At 36.2% G+C, this 13040-nt stretch overlaps 1 protein-coding gene across 1 annotated transcript in view; it reads right to left on the bottom strand.

Moving 5' to 3' along the window:
- The window catches only part of NEBL (nebulette), a 94246-nt gene that overhangs the window by 32948 nt on the left and 48258 nt on the right, over positions 1–13040 (bottom strand). Inside the window, exons 18-22 of the mRNA XM_075728155.1 lie at positions 10127–10219; positions 5095–5187; positions 4626–4709; positions 2616–2708; positions 187–291 (exon numbers count right to left, since the gene is read on the bottom strand). Of these exons, the coding sequence (XP_075584270.1) occupies positions 187–291; positions 2616–2708; positions 4626–4709; positions 5095–5187; positions 10127–10219 (468 nt within the window). The remainder of the gene's footprint in view (positions 1–186; positions 292–2615; positions 2709–4625; positions 4710–5094; positions 5188–10126; positions 10220–13040) is intronic.

Genomic DNA, 13040 nt, shown 5'->3' with positions numbered 1-13040 from the left:
TTGAAAATGTTCATTACAGTCATATGCAGTTAGCAAACACTCCCTCAACAGGCATAAGAAGAAAATATTCCTTCCATACTTGAGCAGAGAGTTTCATTAGTTACCTATATTAATGGAAGGCAAAATCCAGTGGAAGTCAAGTGCCATTCTCTAGTATGCTCTAGTTATAGGAAGAAAGTACCCTACCATTGAGATGTTGTTTTGTGTTTCTTTGACATGCCTTAGCTCAGGTGTGTCTAGAAGCACACTACGTCTACCTTTCATCTGCCTCTGATCACTGCTGTACTTGACCTGCAAAACAGCAACAACAGCACACATGAGGTTTTTGTTTACAGTAGAAAGGATGGTGAGAATCACACCATGTAACGGTACCCCTTCCAAATCACAATGACCAACTTTTTTCTTGTTTCTTTCTTTACACTCATTTTATAGTAACTTATTTCAGAGGGAGGATACAGATGAGCTAGTATACTGGTAAGGCCAAAGGGCATGTTTATTCCATTGATCACTTACCCAAAGAAATAGTATTTACCTGAAAGCTGAAACTCTTGGCTGGTTAAATGGCATAAGCGAAATAATTCATTTATGAACTGAAAAATAAGATAAATAACTTGACTTGTGACTTGGACATCCTTAAAACATATTTGTATGGCTGATGATAAGCTACCTTCTTACTACCCAGACAGACCCAGATTCTGTCCTCAGTCTGCTTCCAGGTTGGGATTAGCTGAGAACCCCTGGGTCCCCAGGGAATTCAACTATTGCAAGCAGATTAGTCCTTCGGCAGCCGCCTTAGTCCTGTTCAGTAGCTAGTCTTTGCTAGCAGCACAAAAGCAACATGTCTGGGACAAATCTGAATACGCTGTTTTCAAATAGAACATTTGGGCTCTGTGTTTTGTGCATCAGCAAGTACAGAACCTGTTGTGTCACAATTCTCCTAATTAGCTGCTTTTGTGGCATTTTACAGACTTGTAAAGATGCAAGGTTAATTATCTGTCTTTAAAAAAAAAGAAAAAGCAAAAAACCCCACACAGAATTCTAAAACAGGAAAAGTAGTTGGTCCTACTTGTTGGTTCTAGAGTGAGTATTCTTACCGTTTCTTCTGGCTGGTTGAATTCTTCTACTAATGGACTCTCTTAGCTCCTACATTGCATTGTAACCTGTGCACTGAGTGTTAGTAAATATTTTAGATTTAGCTATATATCCACACTCAAGGTATTACCTCTCAAATCAGTTGTGCAAATCTATTTCAACACACATTTGTGATGACAGAAACCAAGTACTGAAATTGTCTAACCCTTCTTAAAATTACATATTAGCTAAGCACAACACACCTTTGAAAATATGAGATTTGGTGTTTATGTTTCATAAGTAAGTTTGAGTTAATGTACAGAGAGACAGAAATATATGGTACCGCATATTCTTCAAACCCTTCTTAATTAAATAATAAATTTTCTTAGCAAATATATTCAGCTACATATGCTTTTGAATATAAGGCATCTTCTGGACAGAATAATTACAGCCAACATAGTTTGGTTTTAATCTACTGTTCATTAACATAGAGGAGTATTTATCCCTGTAAATCTTGAGAAACAAAGTGAAGGACGCACTTGGAAAAAAAAGCTTAATTTTCAGAAATAAAACCAATTATGTAAAGCCTAGAATTATTAGGAAGTTTTCCTCTTATTTTTAACTATGCACCTAAAAACTTCAGTAAATATGCATGAGCATTTTAAGAACGTACTTAAGACATATGTAGTTACAAGGTCAGATTCTGTTCCTTTGTCCTTAGACAAATCCTCTGACAAATCCAACCTACTTTACTTTTCACTCCTGCACTCAGTTCTAAAGTGTTCACTACTATTAATTCTCTTCTGCCACCTTGAAACAGTGGCTCTGCATGAAACCTGTTCTATTTACGATCTGCAGGGGCTTTGTCACTGATTTTGTTTCACTCTTGAAGACACAGACTATAATGTAACTAGTCTGGTCCTTTACTTCACCACGCTGTTTTGACTTCTTCCTTGCTCCTTATTAGAACTGTCTGCTGCTTCTTACACCACTGTAGTGGCAATTAAAAAAGAAAAAAAAAAAAAAAAAGGGTAAGTAATATCATAAAAGCCAAGAAAAATATAGTATTTTACTCTTTAGTGTTTAGTAACAGGATCTATTTAGGACTACTCAGCTCTAACAAAGGTGGCATGTCGCAGAGTGGAATGGATGACTACACACTTTCATGCTTTGAATCATTAAAAAAAATGAAATTTGCAATAATGTTAAATTCTCATTTCCTTTGTTCTTTACTGTAATTTACTGCTGCAATCCAGCAACTAAAACTAAAGAATTACTGACCTCTACTGACTCTCTCCTCAAAAAATACTGGTGCCAACACAACCACTTACTTTTTTTGCAAGAATAACCAGGCAAGTCTGAATATTTTTGTTGCCCATATGTGCAGCGCATGTACTCAAAGGATTAAAAAAAAAAAAAAAAAAATCCATTCAGTGTATGATGCAGTTGGATTTGACACATCAAATCTAAATGGAAAAGCATATCCTTGTTATATTTCTACAATGACTGAAAATCTAAATGACAAAAAGATTCAAATAACTTGCCGAGCTGATATTGTCTTGATTCTTCTTGACTCTCTCTATCTCAGGAGTGACACTCACAGCGGTAGCTTTGCCAGGCTGCTCTCTGTAGTGAACCTATTAACAGAATAAAATGGTACATACTATTTCAGCTAAAGCAATATTACATTGTTTTACATTAAAATGTATGATTTAAAAGGTCATTCAGGAAACAACTGGAAAGCTAAAATGCATCTGAAGTTTATTAAAGCTTATAAAACTTGATTTTTGAAGCATAACCTTGAATTCTTTCTGTATAGTCTTATTGACGCATTTGTGTTGATATATACACATATATGCACACAACACCTTGACATTTACCACACTGGTGCTTGGCTCTATAGAGAAATATCTTATGTTTGGAATGGGGTAAGCCACAAATAATGCAGTAAATTCAAGCATGCACATGAAAAACTCATGAAAAAAAAACCATGAAAAACAGCAATGTCCACTGTAAACGTGTATTTGTCCAGACACGGAGATTCCATAAGAATACCATCAATGTTCTAACTTTTATACTCTATATATTCAAAGGTGATTAAACACAGTGGGTGCAATATATCAGACAACTGCCAATTGAATCCAACTGCCTAAATTTCACCATGTGTTTATTTAAATATACTGTAGGAATATCCCCTCTATTGCTTTTTAACAAAATACACTTGTAGCAATGATGCATTAACCAAATGCACACTCAAGGCAGGATCAGTATCTAAAGTAGATAAAGGATAGGACGTGGCATTGACAAACCAATCAGTCTAATGTTAACCCTGGCCCCAAATACTGGGAAGTCAGATACGGTAAACATTTAATAAATAATTAGAGATTCTTGCATGATTTATGCCAATCCGTATAGTTTTATGTAAAATAAATGTTTCCATACAAAACTTTTTTTTTTCCCTTTTTTAAATAAGCTCTTGGGTTTGTGTGATAAGGATAACTGTGTTGATACATTATGCTCATAACTGCAGTGCACTGCAGCAGTAACATACATATTGTTCAAGCAATTGTCTTCCCACACAACACAGTTTTGGTCTGTCCACATCAACATATTCCAATTGAAAAATTAACATCTTATAAAAATTATGGTAAGTTATCAAATGGATTAAACTTGCAAACTGACATTTGTAAAGGTAAAATGATTATTCAAGACTTAATGTTTCTAGAAACATTGAAGTTAAAGAATCTTCATGCAAAGCTATTCCAGTGACCTGAAAGAGAATTTAAACTTTCCAATGAAATTTGCACAACACAAAAATTGGTGAAAGGTAAACAATGATGTGAGTAGAACAACTACACAGACTGGTTTGTTGGAACAGCATGCATTTTAGGAGAGTTAGATTTATCAACATAAATCCAGGAATAAATAGCATACACTTAAGTTAGAGGGACAGTATTCTTTTAAATTGTAACCCTAAATTAATTTGGGGAACATGGCAGAAAACCCCCCATTGTAGCTATTTGTAGCCCCATGAAATACAGCTGTTGATGGAAGTTCCCAGCGAGGAGAAGGGCTGGTTTCTCAAAGACTCATTAATGGGGTACAATTTCAACAATGCAGGAAGGCAGCAGCGTGCTCCAAAAGTCCTTGCCTTCTTCCCTGGGTTCCTGCAAACAGTATGACTTTCTAATGGTAATGTCAGCCATTAAATACTAAACTCTGATAAGAAGGTTACTGAGGAACCAGAAAGAGACAAGTAAGAGAGCTGGAGTTTGAGTACAACTGTAGCCAGTTTTTTACAAAGCAAAGGAAAATAAAAAGCTGGAAAAGGATACTCTGCTGAGTGAAAAAAAAAAAAAAATCACGTGCCATTTCCCATACCAAGCAATGGTTATTCATGACTGCTTCCTAAAAGAGGGTTTTCAAGGAATTCCATTACTGAGCCTGCACCTAACTAAAGAAAAGGCACAGCTTCTGGAGGCAGAACTTTGTACTCATCCTCTGCACCCAAAAATTATACAAAGGATTAAATGAGAGCAACTTCCCATGCTGACATTCTCTTGATTCCTCTTGACTCTTTCGATCTCAGGGGTGACGCTCACAGGTGTAGCTTTGCAGAGCTGTTCTTTGTACTGAACCTATAGCAAACATGGTAGAAGATATTACACAGAGACTTCCGAGTAACAGAAATACCACAGTATGTTAGACATCATTAAAAAGCACATTGCATTTGGATGGAAAATACCATTCCTTAATAAACACCCACATGTTTCCACACAATACTTAGTACTCACCCTCTTGCAGTTCTATTTCAGACACAGACAACTGATACAACAGGAATACTTCACTCTCATTGATGCTAATCAAAGTGCAAGGCTAAGGAGTTATCATTTTACTGTTAATTGATTAAATTAGGCTTTGTGGACAAACAGGAACTAGCACAAACACCACAGATATTCAGTGAGGCACAAACACAGTTAATACAGCAGAGAGAAGTGTGCAAACAATGAAAATGGGTCACACATTGCTAATATTCTTCTGGTTTTCCTTAACTCTCCTTAATTCGGGTGGGTCAGAAATAATAGTTGCATGCTGAATTTCTTCCTTGTATTTAATCTGCACAATAAATATTACAAAATATTAGCAATTTAAAGAAGATACAGACAAGCACTAAAACACAACAAACATTTTGTAATCTCTCCCTTACACATACTGCACAGCTAGGCCACACCTATCAACACTATTGACCTGAAAAGAAACAGTTATATTTAATATTTGAAACAGGATGCTAGGGTCTCCAATGCATCTTGTTTGATACAATGCAGCAGTGTGCATATAACAAGCCTAATATCCTAAGACTCTTACAGAAGGAATATGCATCACATGAGATTGTGGCTATCTTCATGATAATTGGGATGCTCCATATACTACTTGGAGATCTGCATCACTCTGACAATGACTTGGTCTTGCTATTATCTTGCTACGGAGTCTACCAGTCCATTTCAGAAACCAAACATTTCACAGATGTGTTCTTAAAAGGGTGGATGACTTCAAAGTCTCGTTCAAGTTCTCTAAAAACTCACACAGACACATCAGGGAGAATGCAGATGTTTGGATGGATGATGCTTTTGAAGATGCTGTCAGATATTTACTGTTGCTTTTGCCACGTTTAATCTTTTCTAAAGAGCAGTATGTTTGGATATGGTAGACTCCATAATTTGAAAGATGCACAGAACTAGAATTTCTTCAATTATACACCATATGTACCAAAACTGGAATTCAACTAAATGAGAAAGAACTGTAAGGTTAAGTGGATGTGGTACTAAAAAGGAAGGCATCATATTTTCTGGTTTTCCATATGCTATCCAAAAGGGTCATCTAGGAAAAATCTGTGCATTGTCTTTGTCTCAACGTCTGTTACTAAATACCTGTCCAGTATTCAGCACGTTCAGCTTCAAATCACTTATGCCACCATAAAATAAACAATACCTGTAGACCATGCCATCCTTTACAGTGATATGGCATGCTTTCTTTTTCTTTACAATGGTAATAAAACAGCAAAATTCACAAAAACATTCAAAATTGTGCGTGCAGTGATACATAACAGTTGGAAATATTTTTCATTAGCAAGACTCAAGGAAGGAAAAGTACTTTAAGAACAAGGGAACATCATAATGAATCAATTTGTACAGTCATATTAATGTGGCATACAAAACTTCTGTTAAATACATTTCAAGGCTGTAAAATCAAGGACTCAAAAATCAGAAAATGACACAATTAACTTAAATGTAACCTTAGTTTTGCCCCTTGCACAAATATGCTCCATATACAGCTTTTAATATATCTTACACTACTTCATTCTTTTCCTTTAAGTGCTTTACAATCTTCTTTATCTATTATCAAAAGCTGTTTTTCTCAAGAGAATTCTGCCTCACTCATTACACATAATCAATGACCCTTACTTAGTGAGTCGTTTGCATGCAGACCGTGACTGCTTTTTTTATTTCTTTAACTGCTCTAAGGTCCTGCTTTGATGACAGAATTACTGATTTCTTCAGGAAGTTTTCTGTGTTGCTCCTCGCTAAAGCATCTGAGTTTTTCACACACATTAATTCACTAATTTTGCTGTGAAATGAGGAAAAAAGGAATTGTGACAAGGAAAAGTACTATTTTTACTAGAGAGCATAGACAAGTAACAGCTAATCTGGCTACATAATTGTAAAAAACATAGGATTATACAGCACCTGCATTCAAATGAGTATTCCCATTGAACTGTAGTTTGCAAAACAGAAAACCAGAGCAGATCCGCCTCCATGGCAAAGTATAAAATCATACACTTTGGCAATGGATCATCAGGTCTAGACACAGGCACTTGAATTCAGGTGCTTGCTTTTGAGCATTGACTTAGTGACCTTACTAATACTCCCTAAAGGTACCTCTTGGGGAGGCAATTTCTCATGATTTAAAAAACTACAAATGTACATCCCTTTGTGTGCCTTCATCTTAAGCCCCTTGTGGTTTGTTTAGATCGACTGCACAAACCCATGAGAACAATCATAGTTTGCTACCTCTGTAGACACCATCATTAAAGGGAAAATATTTGACCAAGGGTACCTCAGATACACGCTGACAGTGAGGGAGTGATGAGTCTAAACGACCTTGGGTTCTGTCTCAGCTCTTCTGGAAGGAAGCACCTATGCACAGGAACACACCAGTCTGCCCATCTTTCCCCACATGTGGCCTTTCCACTTTGACCAAGCCCTTCTACACCTTCAGTTCCTCACCCCTGGCCTCTTTTTTCCCAAATCCACTGTACCAAATGTCACTTAGTAGATAATTTTCAACTCTCTTCTCCAAGACATGGCACTTCTGCAGAGTGCCAAATTTTTTAACACAGACAAAACAACTTGTTTTTCTCTAAGTTCATACTTGGAAGCTGCTTTGGCTGAAATTTAGAAATAAATAAATAAATAAACCCAAACCAGCCCAAAGCACAGACCAGGAATGGAAAATTTCAGTCCAGACAGTTTAGGACTGGCAGAAGTACTAAACCACTGGAAAAAAAGGTTCTTTTAATAGAGACTATTAGGTAAGCTTAAGAATTGGCAGTGCTACTAGTCCTTAAAATGCTTCAAAATGTCCGTTGCTTGAGTTTTAATCAGACCCCAGCTTTGTGGTGTTGACTGACATATCACAGGGGTTTCCTCATGGATTTCACACAAACAAAAACACGATTACAATCTTCGCCCAAAAGCCTTCTTCCCGGCGCTGTGTCCAGCCCTGCCTGTCCCCCAGTACAAACAAGCTTTTAAAAAATCCTTAGTTATTTGTAGCTTCTCAGTTCAGATTCAGTTACAGTCCATGGGCCTGGTGTTTGCTTTTAAAGTTCTGTGAGATCTTGACTCCAACTATTTAGGAGGCTGCTTCTTCCAAACCAATCATCACAACAGGTGAGATGAGCTCAACCCCTTGGCTGTCACCACATTGGTTTTTAGGATTTGAAAACAGACTGTTCTGATCTTTGTCTCCAATATATGTCATTTGGAAGAATCTCATCACTCTCAGAACATGATGCAACAGACTTTTTTGCATGGTTTGGTTTTACAGTGAGTGTTATTTTGGTTTGGTATTCTGGGGTTTTTTGCACTGCAGATGTGCTTCATATTCCATAGTTTCATTTAGCTCAGCAAATAGTTTTAAAGCTGTCCTAAGTCCTTCTGGATAAATTCAAAGATATGTGTAAAATGTTTAAATCTAATGGCATCAAAATTGGTGTAATTTACCCTTCCTTTGGGACTCCTGTAAATTAGACAATATAATTTCCCTCTTACTGCACAATATAATTTCTCTCTTACTGACATATAATTTAAAACTTTCCTGCACTTTGGTTTCAAATTTGGCATTCTACACTTTTAATAAATATTATACAAGACTTAAGTAATCTCAAATACACTACATATAATAAAATACCTTTTGTAAAATTTTAACTCTATACACAGACTAGCAAGGTAAAGGCCATGATATATCAAACCACTAAACCACTAATGCATTTTGTGTTTCTCTTGATATGCTTTTGTTCAAGTGTGTTTACTAGCATACTGATCCACCTTTCATTTTCCCCTCTTCACCACTATTTAGGATTTCTAAACCAGCAAGAGCACGGTACACTATTTTTCCATTTCATTTTGAAAGGTATTGAGAAAAAGCATTAGAGTAAGAGTACTCCTATTAAGCCTCTGTGTGTGTGACTACTCTCAAAATAGATGTCTATGGTAACTGAAAATCAAATAGGTAACGAGATTAGATTTTTGTTTCTAGAACACCAGTACCAATCCGGCTAAAAAAAACACCCAAAAATATAATGGGGGGTGGGGAATAAACAAAAAAAAGCAAAAAACAACAACAAAAATACCCCACCCTCAAACCAAGAAAACCTACAGCTTCCCAACCAGAAACACTATTTCAGGATTTAGGACACATGATAGCTTGTACCGAATCTTCAAATTGCACTGTGACTCAAAATGACAAGATGAAAAGTGATGGATGGAGCAGGGAAACATTCCAGGGAAAATATGAGTTTTTCAAAATTGTATGGAAATTCCCTACCTGACCTTACTTTGGTGGGAAACGCAGTATTTAACACTACTTGGTACATAAGGAAATTCCAGTAAAATAGATGTCCAGAGTCTCTAATTTGGATTTCAACTAATATTTAAACACAAGCTAGTGCCACGTCTATGCATTACTTTCAAACCTTATTTTTAAAACAGCATCTGATCATCAGAAAAGTCATGTCACAAACATAAAAATGGTCCCAGAGGACTCTGCACCAAAAATTCCAAACAAGTGAACAATGCAGCTACAAATGTTTTCTTGCTTGGCAGTCACTTCACCACGTTTTTCCAAAACGCCACGGTTTTATCAGAAGAGCATGTTCTACTTGTAGAAAACTCTCATTTTGATATTTTATTTTTAGTTGCCCATTAAAGTGCCAAAGACATTGAGCATCCACAGATAAACTATATCAATTCAGAAACAGTCTCATCAGATCCACAGATCAACTTGTCATCAGCATGTAAAGAGGCACAAACCCTCCAGCTTTTCACATAGCTTGAGTCTGGACATAATTTTCCTCTTCTTGAAATGCAAACTGTACCAACCCCTATGTAATACATGCGGACTCTACAGAAACTTGACAGATTTTCTTTTTTGTGATATTTTTCTAAATTGCAAATTAGAACTGGTGTTCAGTCTGTCATATTGGGAAATACATTTCATGTTTCTCACTCTTGAAAAACAAAACTCTTTCCTCAAATATTTAGTTAAAAGTTTTTCCTATTTTTCATGATGCTTCAATATGAAACTTTACCTTTGAACAGAGAAGAACTAAGTGGAGCTCTAACTCTGCTAGAATGGAGCTCTATATGCAAAATCCAGTGGAGCGGTATTTGAATGAGATGTGTGATATGAAAATGTAGAATTTTTAGTAAACAGGATGGAAAAAAATTGACTACCATTTACTCACATAAGAATAATTAATGCTAATAACACTTACCGAACTAATATTCTGTTGATTTTTCTTTACTCTTTCAATCTCTGGAGTCTCTTTTACAGCTGTGCCAGCTCCTACTTCCTTCTTATAAAACACCTTCATTTCCCCAAAAGAAAGTAATTGTGAGACTGTTAGCAATGCAAGTACAAGTTGGGAAATTTTTCAAGTTCCAAATTGGTCTGACTATAAGTCTCACTAAGAAAGCGATTACTTCAATTTTTCATAAATCAGACCAATTATCAATAAAAATACTAACATTCTGTTTGTTTTCAACTGTAACCCAGATAATCTATTATTGTCCTTTAGACTGACCTCAAACATTTGTAACTATTTGTAATGATAGTTTTAACTTTGGAAATAATATTAAAATTTAATTCATAATCTATAAACGTTTACAAATGCAACTCTATGCTTGAGTAATCTCACTCATTTCGATGTATTTGAACGTGCATGTACATGCAAGATTTGAATTGTTTTTTTAATCTTCAGATCTTAAAATATTCTGAGAAGTGAACATATATTATTATTTCTAATTTAGCAAACTAGAAAATTGTCATATTCATCACAAAATAACCAGAACAGCCGGACCTACAATCCAAGTCATGCAATTTTTTGATTTCTGGGTTCAAGCCAGAAAGCTAAGGACTGCATCTAAAAACAAAGCTCACTTCTGAAAAGATACACATGCTGTTCATGTAATTCTTCTCTCTATTTCAATTGTTTCAGTAAAGCACAAAACTCAAAGCGCGTCAGTAGAATCAATCATTCAAAGTTACTGAAAGAGACAGTAAATAACTGCTCCACTAATTCCAAATGTGGCTATAATTTAAATAACCATGGAGCACCAGTTCATGCCGCAAAACTCCTAAAGAAGTTGTATTTGAATTTCAGTATTTGGTGTCACAGCTGTTGCCATTCCAGTAAGTATTTCCAGGCTGGTAGTGTAAAAACAGGTCTGACCCTGGAGTTCATAAAATACATCTTTACCATTTAGTATTTCTTCCTTTCTTAAACCAAGATTTATTTAACTTTTTTTTTTCCTATCAATAAACCTTAAACAACAAAACATCATTCTTGGTGCACTTCTACTTTCTTGAAGTCCTCTGTAACCTAGGGTGACCAGTACTGCCAAATATTCTAGAGGAGAGTGAATTATTTATGTCCATAACTCATTTTTTAAATATTTGGAAAACCTTTAACAATTTAGAATTTTGTTTTACCAGTTTATGAGTAAGAACTTGAAAATTCTTCTGCACCAACATGTCAGTACAAGGTAGAATGATTTACATAGTGGACTGAACTAAAATATACTTTTCTCCTCTATCAAGGAGGGAGTGGTAAAAAATGTTGGAGCTGGGAATTTTTCTATGAAAGAGATGACTGTGCAGTAAATATCCTATTGTAAATCATCTGCCAAATGAACTAGTGAGCTAAAAGCAGCACTGATCTTATCTGCAGAGCTAGCCACTTTTTTTATCCCTTAAGGCAGGAAAATACTTGAGACAAAATCCAAAAATCAGAAGCCTATCAGGGGTCATTAATTTTTTTTATATTCAGGCTGCTCCCAGGTATATCTTAACTTAGTAAAAAGTAATCTACATTTATAATCTAAATTGCACAGAACGATGAAAGATTAAAATGTAGAGAAAGAGAAAAGGTAATTTAATCACAGCTATAAACTGCTTTCCTACATTTGGAGGATCCAGCTCAGAAACAGAAAAAGAATGATCGCAAAATAAAGCAAACACAAATCACGTCAAAGACAAAATATTTTTATTTCATATTATCTACTACACTAACAAAAAGAATAACTGCCAGCCTTGGCACTGAAAGCTCAGACTGGCCTACAGGGCTGCAAGGGGTTCAGATGCATCAGAGGCTTGTCAAGGCTTAATTAAGGTGCGGAAGGTTATTACGTGCCTGGTATCTAACTGTTAGTGAGTCCATACTGCCAGACCCGCTGACCTATCTGAGTACTCCAAAGCTATCAAAGACTGGAGCAGGGAGGAAAGCAGATCAGTAGATGCTAGCTTGGATCCCCTCTGTTACACAGAGTTTTGGCGTAGCATGTTAGGATGCCAGTGACACGAGATATGGTGCTAATCACCATTACGCCGTGCAGCAGGGCACCTTTCAAAATCAAGAGGCAACAGATTACAAGAAATAAAATTGGGGCCAGCGGGCCTGTCAACAGCTCCTATTAGAAAGATGTAGCTTTCAGCTGCTCGCATCTGAAGGAAGAAAAGGGGCAGGTAATGGCTGGAAGACGTTACAGGAGAGACCGCTGCCTAGAGCAGGCTCAGAGACTTTTCTTCTCCCCTCTCCCCACAGGCTCTTACTGCCCTAGTGAAGCTGCAGTGATACGGGATAGCTGCAGGTGAACACCTCTGAGACAAACTGACCTTGTACTCGTGCAGAGCTGGAGAAGCTGAGAGCATCTCGAAGTTAAAGAACATCTGTGTTGGATAATACTGAAATATTTAAGTAACTCATATTCCTTTCTCTCAAATCATTGGCTTTATTAGGATTACTCAGTCTGCCATAAAAAACAGACACTAACTGGACAACCTTTGGTTCCGGAAGCTATATTTACTCCTCTTCTCTGTTATATTACAAGCAAAGCCAGAATTACAAACAGGAGAACTAATGGGCCCAAAAAGGAAATGGAAATGAATGCATCCCAAACTGGGCAATTTTAGAAATCTAAGCTCATAATTTATATTTAGGGATAAACTGAAACTTAAGTTGAGCATAAAATTAAAAAATATATCCAGTATAACATAAAATCATTAGACATATTTATTTATGAAACCTGATCTGTTCTAATTTTATACCCAAATCTTGACGTTCTGTACATATGATAGGAAACAGATGAAAAATCTTATACGCATAGTAACAAGCCTTAGATTTTTTTGTC

The sequence above is a fragment of the Pelecanus crispus genome, chromosome 2 (assembly GCF_030463565.1).
Source record: "Pelecanus crispus isolate bPelCri1 chromosome 2, bPelCri1.pri, whole genome shotgun sequence".
In the NCBI taxonomy this organism is placed as follows: Eukaryota; Metazoa; Chordata; class Aves; order Pelecaniformes; family Pelecanidae; genus Pelecanus; species Pelecanus crispus.
The sequence above is the reverse complement of the archived record's forward strand: the minus strand, read 5'-3'. Positions and strand labels throughout refer to the sequence as shown.